At 35.1% G+C, this 24,311-nt stretch overlaps 2 protein-coding genes across 2 annotated transcripts; both read right to left on the bottom strand.

Annotated features, from left to right (window-relative positions):
* Positions 1 to 456: 456 nt before the first annotated feature.
* LOC128210816 (scavenger receptor cysteine-rich domain superfamily protein-like) lies at positions 457 to 16,505 on the bottom strand. Its single transcript, XM_052915169.1, has 21 exons — positions 16,471 to 16,505; positions 12,647 to 12,723; positions 12,275 to 12,343; positions 11,297 to 11,417; positions 10,499 to 10,624; positions 8,468 to 8,638; positions 7,530 to 7,700; positions 6,972 to 7,036; positions 6,502 to 6,610; positions 6,098 to 6,268; positions 5,283 to 5,418; positions 4,971 to 5,149; positions 4,476 to 4,623; positions 4,141 to 4,319; positions 3,644 to 3,770; positions 3,299 to 3,477; positions 2,781 to 2,928; positions 2,443 to 2,621; positions 1,940 to 2,078; positions 1,583 to 1,761; positions 457 to 552 (listed from the first exon to the last, which is right to left on the bottom strand). Coding segments are annotated over exons 1-21 (2,694 nt in total). The 5' UTR covers positions 16,490 to 16,505; the 3' UTR covers positions 457 to 550.
* A 4,783-nt stretch (positions 16,506 to 21,288) lies between these two features.
* Positions 21,289 to 23,283, bottom strand: LOC128211970 (neurotrypsin-like). The gene is made up of 4 exons (XM_052917160.1): positions 23,267 to 23,283; positions 22,758 to 22,805; positions 21,736 to 21,883; positions 21,289 to 21,567 (listed from the first exon to the last, which is right to left on the bottom strand). Exons 1-4 carry the CDS (start codon positions 23,280 to 23,282, stop codon positions 21,390 to 21,392), a joined length of 390 nt encoding a protein of 129 aa, XP_052773120.1. The 5' UTR covers position 23,283; the 3' UTR covers positions 21,289 to 21,389.
* Between the last annotated feature and the right edge of the window lie 1,028 nt (positions 23,284 to 24,311).

Raw genomic sequence — 24,311 nt, 5'->3', positions numbered from 1 at the left:
AATATTTGCGGCCATTCAAAATTTATAAATTGCGGCAAAAAATAAAATTAAATAACAATTTATAGTTATTCCTGTATTGTTCTTCTTTCAATATGGCTTTTGGTTGTTACCAGAGAAACGCACATTTAATCAAAATCAAAACAGTTATTTGTAATTTCTTAGACGGCGGCATATGCCATCAGAAAAGGTCACAGAGACGAACTTTTTCTACTCCAAGAATTACCCAGTATATCGCACTCAGAATTCCTTCGGTGACAAAAGGAAATATTTTGACAAAAATAAGCAGACGACCTTCACCGTTTCTATCATAAACTTTTCCAAGGACTGTCAGAGGTGCACGTGGCCTTTCTTTTAATTACTCTGGCTGAAACTGGACTATTCCTTAGTCACTGAACCGCCACACTGGCATTTGGTTTGTATTTGACTCGGTATGAAAAACATCAAGAAAATATGCGCTTTCTCATTTCTTCTCCTTTATTCTTACAGTATTCTTACAACATACACATTGCAAAGAAATGTCGACATGCTGCCCGAACTCTGTTTCTTAACACTCTGAAAATAAACAATGGAAACTACAGCCACAAACCAAACATAACTTGTACCCGGTTTACATGACGAGTTACATGACATCAGAGCAAATTCTAACACTTGACAAACATAAGCAGCGAAAATCATAAAATATTTTCTACAGCCTTATAATAATTAAATGACAGTATACAGGGTCTATGAACTTTCTACTGGATAATGTTACTTAAGCAAATAATTACAGTATTAAATATACATATTTCCATAACAAGTCGCTTATCAATATGATATATGTACTTGTCCAACACAAACTGTTGCATTTTTATTAAAAAATACTCAGTAGTCCATACACACACGTTCGTTCCAAAAATAACTTTAAGGTGTGTATATTTGCGGCAATACACTATAGGGACCATGTTTAAAAAAGACTGTTTAAGGGCAGAAGGCAAAGACATAACAGACTGTGATCGCGAGACACACAGCGTACACGTGTGTCATGCCGAATACACTTGTTCAAGTCTGGAAAAACAGGTACTACACCGAACGTGTGAACGAAGGTCAGTCCAAAGTAAAAACGTAAATGGTTAATCTAATCAAAGTATGCATTAACTTGAGGACACTTTAGAATAAAACAAATGATAATATAACTAATAGGCAAGTCATAGTTTAAAGAAATATATCTATTCATCATGCAAGTTTTCTAAAACACTAGTCGTGGGAACTTTTGGCAAAGTTGTTTAGTAATGTGTGTTTATGTGATTGGTTGTCACCACTTACGACGTGTAACTTAAATATGAAATTTTGCTTTTTCGGACTTATTAGTACGAATTGCTATATCGCACATGTCTGATTATTCGCATTTTCATGTCACATGTATAAGCAATTTGGCAACCCCCGTTCAGAACACAGTGACTATAAATGGAGATTTCAGAAATAATCATTGTTTAAACCCATTTTAATATGGATTTTGCTTAATTTATTTGCAGGTCAAAAAAAAAATGCGAAATAGGAAAATTAAAAAAAGAGTTTGAAACGAATAAAAGCAATATGCTCTTACAATGGGGACAAATAACGCCCGCATCTTCGCCATGTCCACAGTCGGCATGGCCTATAGGTCGGTGACTGCAGCTGAGCACGCTGCTTTCAGATCCCGAGCAGCCGAGGTCGTCAAGCAAAATAGGCATATTCGACAATCCTTGGCCAAAATATGCATTGCCTATTGCTACAGCTCCCGAACTTAAAAGGTTAATACCAATGTCCAAGTTACACCCATCAAATAATGATGGAATTCAGAAGACAAAGACATTTTTATATTTGCTCACTTCTTCTAAACTAAATTAAAGTAATTGTGTTTGTCGTCATTTAACGTTGTTTTCAATTGAATAACATGTTACAAGTACTAATTAATGCAAACCTTGGTAGGCCAAGCATGCGACAAATGACCTGAGCGTCCTCGTTGTCAAACGAATCGTCACAAATTGTACCCCATTCGTTATTTAAAAAGATTTCAACGCGGCCTTGAACGCTGCTGGAGTTTGTTCCTGAGAGCCGCACTGTACCGATTTGAAATAAATAATTTTACATAATTTCGTGTTCGTATGCTCAAACGTTTAACTCAAAATATACACGTTTACTTTTATTGTTACTCACTTAACATAGAGACAAGTAAACTTATGTACTGTATACATGCATGTAACAGAAAAAGTGGCTATATAGTTTAAGAATAACAATCTGTAGAAACGGTTTGGTATAATTGTATTCTCATTCAAATGTCCGACTGACATTAACATTGAAATAACATTAAGTCATTTTAATTTAGTCATTCATTTACACAAAAATTTGATAATAAAAGTAATAAAATACAAAACAGAACGAGAATCAAAACGATGATACGGAAATCCAATTGTGAAAACATACCTGTAGTACAAATAACGCCCGCATCTTCACCATGCCCACAGGTGTTTTGCCCTAAAGGACGATGACCGCAACTCAACACACTGCTTTCAGATCCAGAGCAACCGATGTCGTCAAGCAAAATTGGCATACCCGAGGATCCTTGCCCAAAATGTGCACTTCTCTTTGCTACTGCTACCGGACTACAATATAATTGTAGGTATTCAATATAAACCATAACAATTAACGATGCAATTCAGCAGACCAGAATACTTTTTAATTCGCTGACATTTCTAAGCCATTGTGTGTTTTTATTTTGCTTTAAGTTGATTATAACGTTACATTAACTAATCGATGCAAACCTTGAAATTCCAAGCATTCGACAAACGACCAGAGCGTCCTCGTTATCGAAAGAATTGTCACAAATTGTACCCCACGTGTCATTCAGATATATTTCAACGCGGCCTTGATATTTGTTGGAATTTGTTCCTGATAAGGTCACTGCACCGTCTTTAAAAATTAATAATGTTTAAATATCTCGTGGGTGTATACTGAAGCGTTTAACTCATACAAATATATTGACGTTTACTTTTATTTTAAATAGTGCAAAAGCATTTAAGACAAGTAAACTTATGCATTTTATACCCACATGTCACCAAATAAAAACGCTACAGCTAAAGGAAAGGGCTGACTAGGAACAAGCAGGTACATGATCTTATTCAAATGTCCGTCAGATATTGACATGAAATAAAGATATTTTAAGTTGGGTAATCTTGATATGCAAAATAATTGTGATTGTTAAAAAAGAGAGTAAAATACATCGAAAACGCAGTACAGGAAACAAATGGAAGATATTTAGATCCAATTTGTCAATACATACTTGTGGGACAAATAACGCCCGCGTCTTCACCATGTCCACAGTCTGCATGCCCTATAGGTCGGTGACTGCAACTGAGCACGCTGCTTTCAGATCCCGAGCAGCCGAGGTCGTCAAGCAAAATAGGCATACTCGATAATCCTTGGCCAAAATATGCATTGCCTTTTGCTACAGCTCCCGAACTTAAAGTGTTAATACCAATGTTTAAGTTACACTCATCAATTAAATGTGGAATTCAGAAGACAAAGACATTTTTAAATTTGCTTACTACTTCGAAACTGTATTTAAGTAATTGTTTTTTATTGTTTTCAATTGAATAATATGCTTCAAGGAGTTATTAATGCATACCTTGGTAGGCCAAGCATACGACAAACAACCTGAGCATCCTCGTTGTCAAACGAATCGTCACAAATTGTTCCCCATTTGTTATTCAAATAGATTTCAACGCGGCCTTGAAGGCTGCTGGAGTTTGTTCCTGAGAGCATCACTGTATCGTTTTGAAATAATTACTCTCACAAAAAATATCTCGTGTCTGTATGCTCAAACTTTGAACTCAAAATATATACAGGTTAACTTTTATTGTTTCTCACCTTACATAGAGAAAAGTAAAGTAATGCATTACATGCATGTACCATAAAAATTGCTTTATGGTTTAAGAATAACATTCTGTAGGAACTGACTTGTATAATTGTACTCTCATCCAAATGTCCGACTGATATTGAGATCGAAATACGTTCTCCTAATTTTGTTATTTATGTAAATATAATTTGATAATGAACGAAATAAGTTACAAAACAGAACGAGAAACAAAATGATGATATGGGAATCGAATTGTGAAAACATACCTGTAGTACAAATAACACCCGCATCTTCACCATGCCCACAGGTGTTTTGCCCTAAAGGACGATGACTGCAACTCAACACACTGCTTTCAGATCCAGAGCAGCCGATTTCGTCAAGCAAAATTGGCATACTCGAGGACCCTTGCCCAAAATGTGCACTTCTCTTTGCTACTGCTCCCGGACTACAATATAACTATCAGTATACAATATATACCATAGCAATTAGCGATGTAATTCAGCAGACGAAAATACTTTTTAATCCTCTGACTTTTCTAAGCTTTCACGGTTTTTATTATTATAGGTTGAATATTACGTAACATAAACTAGTTGATGCAAACCTTGAAATTCCAAGCATTCGACAAACGACCAGAGCATCCTCGTTGTCGAAAGAATTGTCACAAACTGTACCCCACGTGTCATTCATATATATTTCAACGCGGCCCTGATATTTGTTGGAACTTGATCCCGATAAGGTCACTGCACCGTCTTTAAAATTAAATAATGTTAAATAATTTCGTGTTTATATTATGTTGTGTTTAACTCATACACGAAAGTGTGAAAGCATTTAAGACAAGTAAACATATGTACTAAATACATACATGCCACCGAAAGAAAAAGCTACAGTTTAAGAAACGCACTGACTAGGAACAGGCAGGTACATGATCTGATTTAAATGTCCGACATATATTGACATGAAATAAAGTTATTTTAAGTTTGGTCATCTTGATATGCAAAAATGTTGCGAATGTTAAAAAGAGAGTAAAATATCTAAAAAAACAACACAGAACGAGAAATAAAAGAAAGATATTTAGATCCAATTTGTCAATACATACTTGTGGGACAAATAACGCCCGCGTCTTCACCATGTCCACAGTCGGCATGCCCTTTAAGACGGTGACTGCAACTCAGCACATTGTTTTCAGACCCCGAGCAGCCGAGGTCGTCAAGCAAAATTGGCATACTCGACAATCCTTGGCCAAAATATGCATTGCCTTTTGCTACAGCACCCGACCTTACATTGTAAACAAACATTGACCTAAATATTGAATCTAAAAAAATAAACAAATCCAACTTATTTTGCAATTAATTCGAACGGTTTACGAGTTATTATGCTTTTGTTGTTTTGAATCTAATGAAATACTTACCTGGAATAGCCAAGCATAAAGCAAATGACCTGAGCATCCTCGTTGTCGAAAGAGTCGTCACAAATTGTACCCCAAGTGCGATTCAGATAGATTTCAACGCGGCCGGACCCTGATCCCGATAGTCTCACTGCACCGTCTGTTATATAAGTAAATGTTTAATGTACGTGTATTGTGTATTCTCTATGGTCTATGGTCAGTCCAATATATAAATTTAGTGACCATGCATCGGAATTATTCTTGCAGACAAAATATAAGAATTAACCTTAAATGCAGAAGGGAGAAGTATTAAACACCCACAAAGGCAAGGCAATCCGGTCAATACGAAACAAAATCAAGGTCAAAATTAATGTAGCTGCAGATTACAATAACGGATCCGCTAACACATGGAAATAGACGTTAGCGTTGGTTGTTGTATGTTTTTTTTGAACAAACATAAAAAAAATGAAAATCCCGTTCGAGCATGCATTACCTGCTAGAACTTAATAAACTTATTTTGACAACGTTAACAACTGTTTCGTCATTCCTCTCCATATTTGTGGCTTTGTTTTAGAACTTTATTTGCTATATTTTTAAACATTGTGGTGTCATAGAATGATATTTTGGTAAGACACGTGCAATACCCAGCCTTGTTACCGAATCTAACTTTTCCTTTTGCAAGCTGTTTTCAGCTCCATACATGAAAACCTCGACCAGCCCAGATATGGTGCCTCTAAACTAAAACCAAACAACAGGAAATACAATTATTTTCACGTGGGCCAACGCCCATGGATAGTCCGGCGGCGTCGTAACTTATATGTTCCCTTCATAACACGTACCTTTGCCACATTCATTGGCATTGCATGGTACTGTGATAATATCACTTCCTATGCACACTTGTCCTAATTGAGAGGGGCTGGGGTTGTTGCAGGAGCGGTGCCTCTGTTTGTATCCTCCGCCACATGGAACGGTGCATTGACTCCAATCATCCCATATAGACCAGTGCCCGTCTGCAAACGTGAAAAACAATCCTCAAAAAGTACAAGTACAACAAACGACTGGGGAATATACACGCACATGCTATTTAACAGTGTTTTAGATCTTTATATGTTGCTACTTACGTTTATATTATGAATTACATATATATATATATATTATATTTTCAGATTACGCCTCTATATTTATTGAAAGTGTTGTACTCGATTACCCGTACAATACCGTACCGTTATATTCATATACATACCAACAGTGTTGCAGGGAGTGTTGTTACATATCATTGTGTCGATAGCATCCCCTACACAATCATGACCAAAGTAGGAAGGCGCTGGATTGTTGCATTGGCGTGTTCGTTTCTTAAACGATATATTTCAAGATATGTTTTGCATAAATGAACATACACTAAAGAGTACACTAAATTACTAACATTTCTCAAAAAAATAAAATTTGGATGAGATCAGGACGTTTCTTACCATTTGATAAAAAAACTGAAAAATCGCGTTTAATCTTTAACGTGCATCATGGCGTCCTCTTGGATTAATATGTTATCAATCACTTCATGTCATCCCTCCATTTCAAGCATTTATTAGGATGTTTTAAACTTATAATAAACCTAATTCGAATAATCGTTTTCGCCCCAATGTATTTACGAAGAATAGTGGGGTCGGAAGGGTTTTCAGACATGGGTTTACATTTTTGACTTGTTAAAAACCTCACCTTCAAACCTCCGCCGCATGAAACTGGGCAAGAACTCCAGGCTTGCCACGAAGACCAACCCCCGTCTGAAATACAATAATTGGCCTAAGACCACAGTTATTTTTACTATATATTTAATTTAGACACTAACGTGGCTTTTCACTTTAAAACAGTCACAATTGAAAATCAAGTAACTGGCTGCTGTAGAACAGTCCAAGACGCAAAACTTAATCACAAGAAAACATAAGGTTGACCAATACGGTGTCTCACAAATTTGAGTAGAAATATATGACCCTGAGGTCAAGACGGAATAAGGCTACAAACAACTTTTTTTGCAATACTGTGCAAAAAGACCACCCACTTCTTCTCTTTCATCAATTTTCATTCTATTTTCTGTATTAACATCCGGATTTTAATCAACGGGCGGAGGGCAGATAACTGTGGTCTTGAGCCAATTATTTGGACGAGATACCAGGAAAACATAAAAGACGAAACGCTTAGCAATCAAAGACGATGTTTAGTAAAGTTTAACTTATTGTAGTATTTGGTCTGGGGAATGTTAAAAACAAGAACACTTACTGTGGCAAGGTCGTATTACACAGACGCGATCATCTGTTGAGTCCCCAAAGCAATGGTCGCCGAATCTAGACGGAGCCGGATTCGTGCAGCTTCTTTCTCTATGCTGAATTCCAACTCCACAGGTTGCTGAACAAGTACCCCATCCGACCCAACCACTCCAACCGCCATGAACTAAAGCAAATAGTATAACATTGCCAAACACTTTAATCTGAAATTATTGTTCAAGATACTGAGCAAAACAGAGATCCATATCAATTGCGAAACATTCACCAAATACTAATGTCAGAATAATTATCAAATAATCTGTCGTAAAAATATATTTAAGATGTGTCGTAAAGGAAATATCCGTTATGAGTTAAGAAAGGGTTTTGCAAAAGAAATGGTGCAACAGTGATCCTGTATTAATTTCAAAACAGCTATTTGTATTGACGATTCAACAGGCATCCTATAAGATATGTCAAAGCATAATTACTATCCGACATAAATCGCAAAAATAATTATTTAAAATTAATCTGTTAATCTGCAAATCTGTTTTACAAACAAAGTGGCAAATCTGTAATCCGTGATAATTTATCGCGAGAAATGGCAGATCGTTACCAGATATGAAAAAGATATCAATATGTCAAGATAAAATGCTAAGCAGTTTTCCGAATAAAAAGGCAAACAGTTATCTGAATTAAATGACAACGAATGATAGTGTGCATGCATACTCTCGCAAAATAGGCACAAGAAAGCCACAGCTATTCAACTTATACTACACTTAAACTATAGTGTTCAAGTCACATAGAATGATGATTGGCAATATAAAATAACATAAAGACACATGATTTGAAATAAAACAGGAACATATAATATAACATTAGACGAAAGTTTATGTATCTGACTCTTATTTTAAAAAGCTTACTTAGTAAGAAAATAGATCATGAATTGGACTCTACCAGGGCATTTTTCCAGAACACATTGTTTGTGGTCCGCTGGGGAGCCTACGCAAGGTTTGCCTCTTGGGGAGGGAGCAGGGTTTGTGCAAGATCTTGACCGTGTTAGTGTCATTTCTCCACATGTGATGGAACAAGATGACCAGGAGGACCATTCCGACCACTGTCCATTTGCTTCAGTTATCAAGAAACAATAGTCAAATTGAAAACATGCATAGTTAACAGGCACGAAAGTCAGTCCGGATATTCCTCTGTTGACAAATTTTCATAGAGCGGTGATCTACAATGATCTCAGTGAGTCTAGGGCAGATAACACCAACTTAGACGTGACCACTCAGTATTTAGTGCGTTACTTTAAAGGTTACACACCACCATTGTTATTCCCTATATAATTCAATGTAAAATTATAATTTTTAGACAACATTTAAAGGCATTTCGAGCGAATGCAGGCTATGATAACCACATATATTCTTAAAGTACGAGCGTTAAATTACCTTTTAAGCCAATAAAAAAGGGGGGTCAAGTTATTCCTAAGAAAAATCACTCCACTTGAAAAACAAACTCTAAATATTGCACCGTCCGCCATGACAGATCTTTCAAAATGACCTTTTAACTATAGGGCAGCGGTTTATGCTTTAATCTCTACTCTAAATGATAAATCAAGCAAGAATAGATACTTAAGGTATAAAAGTTTCAGGAATAATGATAGTTTTGATTTACAGTGTATTGAGCATGTGAAAACATGTCTATCAATCATAAGAACATTTTTTTATTGGGAATTTTCCACACAACGGAAGTACATATAACGTAATGGTGACGTCATTCCTAAAGTAACGCGGTAAAATGTTGTTAATATATCCACAAGAGGATTAACTCTGAAATCAACGTTAACAGTTCCTACACGAGTTAACTATTCTTTCGCAAGACATATTCAATCTCCCAATCAGTAATATCCTTTGATGTAAATAGTGTAATCGATAGAAAATACTGTAGCAGAGCCATATCTTTCAAGCTAAAACATACTAGTATGCAATATAAAGGTTAAGACACGGAGCAAATGTGCCCTCTATCCTTAGCGCACTAGATTCGTAATTTGCCTCGCGCCCCGTTTATCATCACAATCCAATGAAGAGCACTCATCGGCTGAATTCACATAATTTCGCTAAAGGCCGCCTAATGACCTAAAACACCTGCCATTTTTGCTACTACATATGTATATTAGCATACCCATTTAACAATAACAAAAAAACTCGTCAAAGACTCTAAATGAGTTTCAGAAACGCTCATTTACAAAAACTGAAATTTATCACCATTTTCATAATTGGTCACCAAAAACTGCGTATAGCTTCCTAAAAATCAATGTGGCAAAATACTATAACAGATACATAGATGTCATTTGAAACCTAATTTGCCGAAGAGACAAAAGTTTTATATGGTGTGACTTTTAAATGTACTGAATGTGTTTTTGTTAAAAGCCTTAAACGTTTATCTCCAAAAACTGTTATTTTTTAAGATTTTCGTTACAATTTTTAACATAACTGTTAAATAATATAACTTCACGGCACAAAGTAATGCGAAGTTCAGAGTTTTGTAACAAAATGCAGAAGAATAATAGATGATCTTGCGAGCAAAATATAGCGGCCCTATTCCGACCAGTTCAGCATTGCTCCGGATTTTGTTTCTTTGGATAATTCAATGGAATGGAAAGGTCTGCTCATTTATATAAGTAAACTTCGTCGATTGATGTTTCCATACCCAAATTCAAAGTAGGTTAGGTGTATATTAAACGTTCGGAAATAAAACTATATTTAAAATGAACGAATTCGACTCTATTCAAATTTAAAATGACAAATAACAGATAAAAATACCTAAATCTATCATTAACTTTAAAGAGAAGAGAACTTTACACGATCATGGAATGCTACTTTGTATAAAAGTTTAATTTATATTCGTAGGTAAGTTTGAAAAACAGAAACACTTATTCGTCAGATTGCGGAGATTTCATCCAGTGCAAAAGAAGTAAATGGTACCTACTGTAGGTGCATAAATTGCAGAACTTAGGACATATGCTCGCAGCCTTCTCCGCATCCCCATTGCATATATCAAACAGTGACTGAAGTCTGGCGCAGTCGGTAGCTTCGTCATCCACACACACAGATGCTGCAATAGTTTGACGTTGAATTGTTCTGCTCGTTTAAGACAGACTACGCAATTACAAAACTCAAACATCTAACGATCACATTTTGAACACATTTACATGTTTGTGTGTGATTTCATTTTTGAGAAGTAAGACTTTAACCCGAATATAGTTGTGTAAAATAGACACAAAAATAAGGCACAATAATTAACCAAATAAACTGGAGGTGTACTTTTACTTTTACTGTTGACCTCGTTTGAAAGAGAAAACTGCATACAAACAATGAAAACCAGACTCCACAAAAAAATGTTTTTCGAACGGATACATTGACTTCCATGAATAAGATACTTCATATCATTTAATTAGAACTTAATCTAAATAAACATGTTATTGACTACTATATAATTTTGTAATGGTCTTGCACTTATCAATATCTGAACCATTATTCAGGAATTGATGTTAGTGGGGTGTAACTTAGGGGCACAATCTTTTGCTTTTGACATTCGCCCCCTCCTCAGCCGAAATTTAAGTAGTTTAAAATGTTGGCAGTTGTGTTCATAGTTACCCCTCTCCCCAAGAAACATTTCTATTCCAAAATGATGCATGGACTCATTTCTGGCGAGCCACATGTCAGCCTTTGTCATCCCATGACCATACTTTAGTCAAACTCTGTGATAGTAATGTTTACTACGTACGGTCTAGGTGGTTGCAAAGTGCTTTATTGCACAAATTTCTTGAGCAGCATTCGTGGCAGTCACCAAGCACTGCTCGACCGACCAACGCCCCACCCCCGTGATGCACCGAGCTTGAACAAACCTGTATTCATTTCATTGGAAAAGACAATCACAAAAAGAAAACAAAGCATGCCATTATCAGTATCCTTAACAAAAAAGGGTAATAAAATATCAATAAGTTTAGTTGCATGTTATTTATGGTTTCTAATTTAACGACAGGTTCTATTCAGATTACTAGCAGTCGAGTCCCTAGAAGTATTTGTGTGCATTTTTACCAGAGTAGTTCTTGGTATATATGTTTAGGCGGATGCCTCAAGTTTTTTTCAGCGAGGATAGACAGCTGGCAAGCAATAATTCATATATCGATACATGTTTGAACAGTGAAACAAGGTAAAGCACAATTTTTCGCGGAACATAAGCTTTAGTAAGATTTCTGTTTTGACCATTTTTGACAGCAAAAACAAATTAATGTCTAGTTTAAATGGAGCCCTCATTGCCAAGAATGCGTTTGAACGGTCTCGTATGAAAATAAGTTTTCACTTAATATTTTGTATCATTTGTACATGTACGTGCATTCCGAAAGAAAAAGGGATATTCCCCATTTGTTGTGTCTGTCATAAAGCACCGTAAACATAACAACAAAAACAGAAACAACAAACAGACAAAAACACGAACTCTTATTGAAAACTAACTTTAGCAAAAGGTTTATAATTGCTCCCAATATTTTAATGTTAATACTGTTTTGATAAACTTTTAGGTAGATTTTTACAACACCCCACACAGAGCTTACATTTGCTATTCGATAAAACGCATGACGGTTAAGAACTTCTAATTATCTGACAAAAATCTTGTGTAAATCATAGAGAAAGGAACTATTGATAATGCATTGCAAATATTACTTTCCCATAGAAAAAAATCAAATAAAAAACAAAATCTTACCTGCAGCGAAGCACAACCCATTGTAACCATGTTTCCTGAGGCACGTGAAGATTTGTTTGTAAAGCACGTCTTTCGAAGAAAATGTTACTATTAGTGCTAAAATATCGAATCAACATTAGCACCATGTCATACCTAGTAATTGGATTTAAAAGGAGTTTCATAGGTTGGCAAATATAATTTTAAGAGAAATATTTTCATAACCGAATGCAATATTTCAAATTGTTCGAAAATCTGAGTTATCGAAAGCTTAATGCCCAGTTTTACACAGTTACACCGGGACTTTTCGAGAAATTTGGGTCAGACAAAATACATGTGTATAAATAAAAAAATAATAATTATAAATATTCTATAGTTGTGTCAAATGTTCTTTACCTCTGATGAATTGCATGTTGTTGTTGTTTGACACTGGCTGGTATCGTTGGTGCCTTGACAGGAGTAGCACTGCAAGGCTGAAATATATAACTACACTCCATACAAATGATCTATTTATTTAACTTAGTGTACCAAAAAGACGGAGCACTTTGGTTTTTAACTTACGCATTAGCGCATGATAATTAGCTGTTGTTGTTGTATTTTTCATCCTGTGAAGCCAAGAGCAATTTTAGAACCATTGTTCTTTTTGGTTTTGGCACTCCTTGATCAGGATTGCTTTGCCATAAGTTTTCAGAGACCAACACTTTCAAACTGACATAAACAAGTTCAGTCATACTGTGGCAATGTTTAGAATGCTTTTTAATTATTTCTCGCTTCAAATGTCACCATAAAACAGTTTTCACGTACCTTTCAATAAACAATGCTTCACTCTCCTCAGAACTATTTAAAGACCGATTTGACTATTAAAATAATCTGAATCACTGCGCGCATATCCATGACAACCACGAATTATCACATATCCATACACATTGATTTTCACAACGCACAAAAGGGTTCCAGCAAAAAAAAAATACAATTTTACTTAATTTTGTTTAACTGAGGTGGAAGAAAAAGCATTTACCATAGCCGCTCGTGTAAACTAGGTTCATCCCGACCCTCGCGCTGGGTGTTTTGCGGAAACTCGGTTATCCTCGTTTCCGCAAAACACCTTACGCTCGGCTCTGAATTAATCTTACACTCTCGGCCATGAAAATGCTTATAATCTGGGACCCCCATGCTAGATGAGTCTCGTGATATGACGTAATACTTATTATTTATTTTATTATACACTTTAAGTAAACTCAATTATGATATTTCAATACAGGGGCGTAGCTTGACGAAAATAAATGTGTAGGCCACTTTCTTGGGGTGTCAACCCCTCCCCCCCACCCCACCCCGATTTTTATTTTAGCTAGGTTGTGATTGGTGCGTTTTGTTGTAAAAACATTAATGAGAACAACAATATCACTCTTTTTTACCTTGAATTAAATTTATATTAAGGCGCATTTATCGGGATTTCAAATTTAAGCCCCTAACCCACTATGCCTTCAGTTTTTATTGCAGATTTAGCAATATTATTTATTCGATTTTCTGAAAAATGTGTAGGCCGCGGCCTAAAGGAACTAAAGGAAGCTACGCCCCTGCAATAGATGATTTCCATAAACAATAACTTTACAAAAATATAGCTTCTTAACAAAATTTTACACTTGGTGAAATGTACAAAAATGTGTTCTATACTAGAAATAATATCAATCATGTGTGTTCCATCCCGTCATTGCTTTTTGCTATGTGTACCACGTGATACACAATTTCCAGGAAGGTATTACAAAGAAATGTAAACAATGGCTACTTCTGACTTCTGATCTGCTACTCCTGATGTTTTTGCAGTAACATTCACTAGAAATGTTTTTCCTGGTGCAAAGTTTCTCTCAGAATTCCATTGTTGAATTAAGTAATGGAGACAGTGCTGCTGAGGTTTAACTTCATCCGGGAAAAGACCAGAACTAATAAACAGGTAAGCAATTTATGCAATCCATGTATATATGTTTACATCTAAGAAAACGTATAATATTGTGATGATATGGTATGCTGTATGTTTAACATAAAAAAATTGTCTAACAGCTGCATTGGAATTCTTAATATATTGTAATATTGTTTCTAGCCTAGAATTTAGGTAAACATGCATATGAAATGGATATATACAATGTATATCAGTTGGTCAGAAACAGGAACACTTTCTCTGTCTTATCATACAGCTGATATTGTGTGTGTGTCATAATGCGTAGTTGTGAATAAATGATATCTACCCAGATACTAAATGTATAAAATAGGTTTCGATGTTTTATGATTGTTTTATGATTAAGAAGTTAATTGCATTTATTTGTTTCAGATGCAGTGCCTGTATTAAAGCTAGGGAAGACAAGGTCATTATATTGCCGGTTGATGACGGATTATGCCAGTTGACCTGTAAATGAATCAATGAAAAACAGTCCACAATGTCATGATTTATACAGAAAAGTGTGTAACATATCTGGTACACACATAGTACAAATATATATATATATATATATATATATATATATATATATATATATATATATATATATATATATATATATATATATATACATCGATGTGTTGTCAATACAGATATTAAAATAAAATACTAAATACATTCTTGTGTTTCGTTAGAGTGTATTTATTTAATTTCAATGTCTCTGAATGCCGCTTAAAAATGGTAAAATGGGCAATTGCACTTTTTATACTGAAGGATGTCTTAAATCCCCCATTAGCAATTACTAATTCGCAAGGCTATAAGATGTGCGTAAACTGTGAAGCTATGACCATGTTCCTGTCACACTTGCTCCCTTTATTCACATCCGATAGAAATGTTATAGCACCAGAACTGGAATGCACATAATACATTTCAAAGTTGCTTTATTTGTTTACAAAGAATACAGATTCCTTCACCGAAAAATGTAAACTCTGTGTAAGGGATTGATATAAATGACTAAATTGATAAATGGTGATGCCAGTGTAAGAACTAAAAAGATCATTTAGAAGCTGCTTAAAAGACATATATTTTTTTCTTTTACAGTATGTATACCCTATTTCCCTTTTTTTGAATTCTCTTGAGTGGAATCCGCTTCACAGCTGGTCACTGCATTTAAATTAAATTTGGATTAATGAAACACACAAGTAAGAATGTTCGCACGAAATGGTCGTCCTTAATCGTATAAGGTATCATGTATATGCATACAAACATATGGCACATTTCCTGCAAGACTTGATCAATCTGAATATTGTGTTATGTATTAAGGTGAGTTGAACGTCTGTTTGTCATACTGCAAAAGAGCCTTTTAAACTTCAACGTATTCTTTGATACAGATGTAGCTCTTAGTGTTTAAGGCCTTTCTGTTTCTGGCATATTTATCAATCTGCTGTAAAATCTGAAACATATTGTAATCACCTTCAATAGTTCTAGTAAAATTGTTTTTATTATTTAATACCACAATAGTATGTACATGTAATATCAATACCTATTCGGTTACAAGGTTTCTTTAAATTGAAGCAAAAAAACAAAAATAGTTTTATTTTTAAAAATAAATCTGGCTATATTACATTTATTTTTCAAAATGCTAATGTATATGTTTCAAGCTTAGGGCCTGGATGATCCTCAGAAAGTCCTTTTCTTCTACCAAAAGATTTACTATATTTAAGGTTAAGGGAATGGTATGAAAGAAATATTCATTTTGTGTTATAACAGAGTGTTGTTTTTTAAAAGACATAGGCTCTTAGTCACCTGTTACAGTTGCTATGGACTGTGCTTATCAGTAAATCTATTTTTAGCACTGGCTGATTAGAAATCCCTCCTATAGAATATTCCGACCCCGGGCACGCTGCGTCAAGGCTCGTTACCTGGCAACGCTGGTGCCCTTGCTCGGATTTTTCTAAAATGACCGGAAACACATGACATACATTATTAATCTTACATCGAACAAGGGAATGTGTTTGTCACTCTCATTTCTTTACATGTCTTTAGAAAATCTTCTGACTTCTCATATCCGGACAGAAAACCCGTGATGGCCAACTGTCTGCCGGAAAATAATAATGACACTTTTTTACTTGTATTTGATATCATCGCTAAAACAAATGGCAGTAGAAATGGGTACATAAATGCTAGTGGCCGAATCACCGTTGCAAGCCATACTTATGGGGATGTGAACGCGAACTCTGCCACCTAAGCCCATACGCGCCTTATACATATGAGAGTCGGAACTTACCAAGAGCGCCCACATCCATCCAGATAATGGCCAAAATCACATCTGCAGAAATAATTAAATTTAGAAGAAAACAACATGTACACATGTGGAATATGTAAGCTGAATATATACGATAATGTAAAAGTGATAAATGACATTTACATATATTTTGTTTGAGCGTTTATTAAAAATAGTTCAAAATTTAAATATGAAGCATGTTAAAAATATGTTTCTGCTCGGATTTTAAACAGAATAGTGTATTATAAAAATAAATATTAAATGCACTTAACAAAGCTTGGACTTCTGTGTGCCAATGACAATCGAGGATTTACCCCCATTTATTGTATCTCCATATCATGTAGGGTAGAATTTACAGTGAATATACTATTTATTTTCAAAGAGCATATTTTGTCGGTGTACTTGAATTAAAAAAATAGACGTGTAAACAGTCATCAAAATCGTACTAACCACATTTTAGTGCAGAATCAAATATTTATGTGAAAATATTTAAATACTCTTCAAGCATTCTTCCTTAAATATGCTCTTTATAATTTATAACCAATCAAGAAAATTCAAAATCAAAATGTGCAATATTTCGTTGATCATTATGGATAAAAATCTTAACGAGGTCATCCCAGTTAAGTTCTGTGCTTTGCAATCATTCCTAGGTAAACTAATAATCGAAATACGAAGAATTACTTGATTTCAAAGTTAAAGTACCTTAAAAGTTCGTGTTTCCATGCTTTCATTTTTTTGCACAAACATCAATCCATTTTATTTGTCTTTAAACATATTCACAAAGATGCGACAATTTTTTATTGCCCGACACTCACTTAATGAAACAAACGCCTGAGTGGTTTAATTTTCGCGCCAAAAAACACGTGACTTTACATGGCGGATCTAATGGGTCAAATAAGTGCGAACACCAAATCAGTTAAGAGTTCATTGTAGCAATCTTTAGTGCGAGCTGCGGCCGCTCAACTTTTAGTAGATTGCCAAAATGAATTCTATAATAATTTTATACTAGGAGCCAAAATGTGTTATCATGATGACTTGTAGATTATTGCATATCGACTTGCAGAAGTCCAAATTCAAAATATATGTCAATGGAAAACAACCTACTGCATCAATATCCAGTACTCAATAACTATATTTTATGATGTTTTAAAAAATTTCCAAAGATTTTGCCACGACTTACATTTACCGATCGTCATTGTTCCTAGTCGAAATTATGCCAAAGAAAGAGATAGAAATACGCACGAGATTTATCTATGTTTATGGTGGATGGTTTCTGCCAGCACTGTCTAATCTTTAATCGACTGTTACAGGCGTCAGAACGAAGACACAATTTCAAATTTGAAAGTGACTTGTCGCATGTCGCCCCTCGATAAGAACCGGTGCGTTAAATATTCCTTTGTTTTCTGACACCTAAGCTACGTTTGATCGGCCCCGAAATTTAAATGTAAGTAAAAGGATGAAATTAAATTTACGAGAAAGGCGAACAAGAATGTAACACCAACCCTTAAATCTTTGTTTTGTTCTTTTGCCATTGAACAGGGGCAGAAGGAAACGAAAAGTCAAACCATTTAACGCACAAATTCAATGCCGATCTTCTTATTGTTAAGCCATTGTCAGGGGGTTTAATTTTATGAGCACATATATAAATTGCTATAAAATTATACAAGTGTATCTAGTAAACAATTTTGCATATCAAATACGCGAGACGTTCTTATTGGGTACCAAAATTGCCTTTTTTTAATAAATATTAACATGTCTAACAGCTCGTGTCTTTTTACACTTGTATTAACGCACGCTTGTTCTAATTTTGCATCGAACAAAACCTGCATAACACTTCTTCGCCAGACATGAAAGATGATTAAACGTAAAAAATAGCCGTGTATTGCCCATGTTAAGTGCACAAGCCGCCGAAAAGAAAATGATGCAAAAACTCAATATAAAATAGCTAAAACATGTACAAGAATAGTACAGTTTTAAGTCAAGCAGTTTTCTAATTTCACTTTGTAAAGAAGCTATCGTTCAGCTAATACATTCATTAACCTTTCTGTTAAGGCCTCTAGGAACATGGGTTAAAACAAAGACATGAGAGCTTACTCCTCTGGCCTCATGGAAAAAAAGGGATAAAAGTGATTACCAGGTTAAAATATCTTCCGAAAACACCAAAATACTTTACCAAACCGCCATTTTGTTCCACATTTAACATTCGCCTCACTTGAGTTTCCGCAAAAATAAATTACGTTGGACCCCCCTGATTTTGTTTTTTTAAAAACAAACCCAACTCAAATTAACGTCTATACTTGTATCAATAGATCAGGATGTCCAACCTGCCGGAATTGGGAATACCCGAATAATTTCGAACTGGAATCTGGAATACCATTTTATGTAAATATTTCATTAAACGTCCTAATTGTTTTGAAAGCTTTTTCATATCTTGATTTCCTTAGCATTTCTTACCAAGATAAGTAATAACAAACGCATAGCGAGTCATACACATTTGTGTAGGCCCGTTATGGCAGGGTTCAAGGAATTCTTGGATGCGCAAGGAGCGTCTTTTGGAGTAGTGTGTGTCTATATGTTGCTAGCTGCAGGCAATAATTAATATATATGTTTGTGTATAGAACCACATTAGCTTATGGCACCAATTCTTCTCCTCGGCTGTGATTTGCTTTGAACTCCTATACGATGAATAGTTAAAACGGTATTTTATTTTGTAAACAAACTTTAAAAACAAAAGTACAAACGATTACATTTACAAAGGTCATGCAAATTGCGAAATCCTTACGATGATAAATGAAAATAATATGTGCGGTATCGATGTATTGCATTTTCATGCTTATACTCAAATGACTAAAGTTTTAACGTTTGTAGACAAAACATTAAGTGAGAAAACATGCCTGTTATGTAAGTTTGCCAGAAACGTTATTTCCAGCACCTCTGTTCTCCATTAGGAAAAATAGGCAGTTTTGTATAGCAAACTGTTTTCATGATTAGAACTGAAATTAAGTCTGAGTCTGTGTGTATGTGTGTGTATATTTCATATTTTGTGTATGTGCAAACATTCAGTTTCTCTTTATTCATTCGAATGTCACGAAATATGTGAACCGTTGGTATCCTACGATGTTGACAATAAATAAGGTTAATATGACAGAAATAATACGCCATATTTTTAGTGCATTATCAGGAGTTTGCCATAATCATCTATCTTCTGGTGGTATTCGTCTTATTGTCTGACAATGGCTCTACTTTTGTAGAAAAGGTCATCACATGACGTGTTTGTCACTAGGATTGCACTGTTATCATGCGAGCAAGGCCTACTTTTTCATAGTGGAATTCCAACGTCGCTCGTATGACAGTAGTACGCACATGTGCACTTAAAGGGCATGAGTTCCTGTGTAATAGTTAGAATATATAAAGTAACACTTATTGATTAAGAGGCAAAGTGACCACTGTGAGCGAGCCCTACTCTTAACAACTACGATAATACTTTATAACACCTACATTGGCCGTCGTATTAGGCGCACTGCATTCATGCATGTAGTTGTCTCTAATATGCCAACACAGGACATTACAATGCATCTAGCGTGTGATGTTTGAATGGTGACATTTGACAAGATGAAAAATGATCATCTATTTTAACAACAGTTCAAAGTTTGTTTCATTTCACGTCATTTTTTGGGATTTAATTCTTTAATAGTGATTTTAATTAAAAAAATGTTCATCCAAAGCAAAGCACGACTTGACTGCAATATAAAACTCGTTTTTGGGATTAAATTGTTTGACAATTATCATGTATTTGAACTCACAAATTAGCTATTATTATTATTATTATTGAGCTATTAAGTGTATATTATTGCAAAACAATATAACAAATAAACTGACAAAGTCTTCATCATTCGACAGAGAACACAAACTTTCACTTTCTACTTCCATGTCGTTTTACAGCTTAGTTCGCGATGTTGCTTACGTATGTCACCGAGTAAGGTTGTAACAGAGTTTACTATTTACCAATTCAGATATGTAAAAGCCTTGTTCGGTAGGTATTATTGTTTCTTTACTCTGGCTGAAATTGGTGATTTCTTATTCATTTAACTGAGTCGTATAAACACTGTGGCATTTGGTTAGTATTTTACTAGATATGAAAATAACATAATACGTGCATTCATATTTGTTCTCATTTATTCATACGAAGTACACATTTAAGTGAACATCGCCTTGTTGTCAGAACTATGTTCAATAACACGCTGCAATAGGTAATAAAATGGAAACTACAGGCACACGCCCAGTATCTAAAGTATTAACAAAGGCCCTGTTTGGGCACACGGGAAAGGTGAAACTGACACTGATGGAGAGACATACACGTACAAATGAGCCATACGAATATGGCTCTTGAGAAAGAGGTACTAGAACGAACGTGTGATTGAAGTTCAATCCGGAAATGGCACTTGTAGAATGATCATGCATTGAGTAAATAAGCAAGTAATAGACGCAACGCAATTGGTCCAGGACTGGTCACGCGGTGACCCCATTTTTTCCCATATCTATGACAGGCTTCTAAACCACTATCCATGGGATCCGTAGGATCAGTGGGACCCTTGATATATTGACGTTTTTCGACAGAGCAATTAGGATTGGTTTTATGGCCGTCATCACTAACGTACCTGTGGAAAACTGGCTTTTTCAGATTTATTAGTACGGGTTATTTATGTTGTTCTTTTTTTAATTCTTTGACCGACATGTTAGAACACGGTTACTATAATTATATAAATGAGATTTCAAAAGTAATGATGGTTCAAAGTTCATTAAAAATCGGATAACACAAACACAGTTGCGCACTATTTATTAATGGGACAAAAATATGAGCGACACAGAAGAATATGGAAAATTCAAATACAAACAAAATTGTTACAAAGTATCCTCTTACACTATTTACAAATAACGCCCGCATCTTCGCCATGTCCACAGTTGTGAGTTTCTATAGGTCGGTGACTGCAACTGAGCACACTGCTTTCAGATCCCGAGCAGCTGATGTCGTCAAGCAAAATAGGCATACTCGAAGATCCTGGTCCAAAATATGCACTGCTCTTTGCTACAGCACCCGAGCTTTAAGTGTGAATGTCAGCATTCAGCGTACACCATTAAAAATTAACGGTGAAGTATAGATTGTAAAAATATATTTGAAGTTGCTCACTAAACACAAACGAAATTAGAATTTGTTATGTTTCTTGTTCTTATTTGAATATTATAATACATGAATTAATCGTTGCAAACCGGGATAGGCCAAGCATGCGACAAACGACCTGAGCATCCTCGTTGTCGAAAGAATCGTCACAAATTGTTCCCCACGTGTTATTCAGATATATTTCAACGCGGCCTTGATAGCTGTTGGGTCCTGATCCCGATAGTCGTACTGCACCGTCTTGAAATAAAGCATATGAGATTATCCTGTGTTTGAATGATAAGCGTTTCCACAGGGTCCTTATTCTGTTACACGAGAAACATGACGAATTTTTGTCACGGAAGCCCGTAGATATATTCGAAACACGTCGCCCATTTTCCATCAAAACAACCTTGGATGTATATAAACGGTTTATAATGTCAGAAATCTTTGCAGTTAACTATGCTGCTAGTAAATCGCGTTGCAATTCCAATTTAGCAGTTAAGCTTATTTACTTTGCTCTTGGGAATCATAACTATTTGTGCAATTATTTAATTCACTGGCAATCAGTTTAAACTTTGTAATACCAAGTACACGTCAAAACACTACAATAAATTAATGGTATTATCTAAAATGTTATGAACTATTTCTACTGTAGCAATGGAGTAGGACACGCGAGCAATTTCTATAAAGCGCATTAGAGCTTCTTGGTCATTTGCTCTTTTGCCCTACTGCGTTCCTACAGCATATACGCAAGAAAAAAAGAGATCAGTACTTATATTTACATTAACAAAAATTATTCATTGAGATTAAAAATTAACAGTATATTCTGCCATTGAGAATTTGTTCTTAAAAAAAGTGTAATCGACAACATACGTTTGTATAAAAAATAGTTAAATGATGTCGCGTTAATCCAATCGGAGCGCAATATTGAAGTAAACAATGAATGTTGTCTCTTTGATTATACATGTTGTTTAAGTGACACTTCAATACTCATGGTGTTATAATGCACATATAAGTCATATTTTGGACTTGATTCGTGTACATAGTTTAGGTATTATTTATTTCACTATTTATATTATGCATTTATCGTCGTATAAGGATTGTGGATATAGCTTAAAGCTTACATTATTACCTGTACTTGATCCGCCAACATCCGTCAAGATAGTGGCCAACATCACATCTGAAAAATAAATTCAATTGAAATGTTAACAACACTAGTTAGATATGAAAAAGAAGTGAATTTACAATGAACAAGTGGCAAATGATATTCAAATACCTTTTGCAATTTAAGCAAATATTTGTACGTACTGATCCATGTCGGCCGTCATAGTTGGTTTTATCTCTTTGAAGAAATAGTTCAAATTTGTTAAAAATTGCTTATCAAATGATATTCTATACGAAAGGATGTAAAATAAAAATGTAAGTGATACTGAATTTTTGACCTGGAGGTCGAATTCAATATCACACACACCTGACAAGTCAAGGAGCCGCAATGTTCATAGTGGCTCTCTGAGCTAGTCCAAATTCGAAACAAGTATCTACAGGATCAATAGGTAGTACCAAAACCAATACGATTTAAGTAAATATATATATATATTTTATCAAGTTTTAAAATACTTCAAAGAATTTTCAGCGACTTACATTTCACCACCTTCATCGTTCCGAGTCAGAATTAGTTTTAAACACGTACATTATCTATCTGTACTATACGTATACGGTGGATGATTTCTGTCAGGGTTCTCTCTTTATTTTTCGTACAGCAAAATAATTTATAACATAAAGTAAATATAAGTCTTAACTAGTGTGTGTATGCGTGCTTGAGTTTGTGCGTGCGTGGTGCGTGCGTACGTGCGTGGTGTGTATGTATATCTGTGTGGGTGTGCATGTGTGTGTGTGTGTGTGTGTGTCTCAAATTCTGTGTGTTTAAGCGTCGAAAATTTGTTACATTTTTTTAAACGATTTATTCTTAAAAAAAGCATTTCAACCAAAGAAAGAATATTGATGCCATATTACCAAATGGCCCCATTGTTTTTGTTTGTTTTATTTCGTTCCGATTCCCATAACAAAACAACATTATCAAACATTCTGTTTCAGTACATGGATTGGAGTTGAACGTACCCAGTGTGTGTATATACCACGTGATAAATTGCGTCATAAATGCTACAACGGAAGGCAATTTTTTGCTTCGAGTGAAGACTTTAAAAAAAGATAACTTCACTATTTCTACCCCATTTTAAATGAAACATAGCGCAGTCTATGCCGCTTACAGAGCCCAATCTTCGGTCTTTTACCAGAGATTGATTGAGAGTTTAGTTCGACAAAGCGTTTGACACAACGGCCGTCTGACGGAGCACTGCCAAGCACTAATTTTGGAAACAGGTTTGTCGAAGTGTTTGATGAAATTAACCACCTTATCAAACTTCGGAAATAAAACGAAGGCGGGGCCCTTAAAGCGGCATCGACTGCCCTTTGTTTTATTTAAAATTATGTAGGAAAAGAAAAGTTATCTTTGATTTAAGTTTTCATTTTAAGCATAATGTTGCCTTCCGACATAGCATATATGACGTAATTTATCACGTGGTATACACACACTGGTACATGTAGTATCCAAATCTCGGCCATCCTACGATGTTAAAAATGAAACTGGTAAATATGGCAGAAATCATACGCCATATTATTAAGACGT

This window comes from Mya arenaria, chromosome 12 (assembly GCF_026914265.1).
Source record: "Mya arenaria isolate MELC-2E11 chromosome 12, ASM2691426v1".
Classification (NCBI taxonomy): domain Eukaryota; kingdom Metazoa; phylum Mollusca; class Bivalvia; order Myida; family Myidae; genus Mya; species Mya arenaria.
The sequence above is the reverse complement of the archived record's forward strand: the minus strand, read 5'-3'. Positions and strand labels throughout refer to the sequence as shown.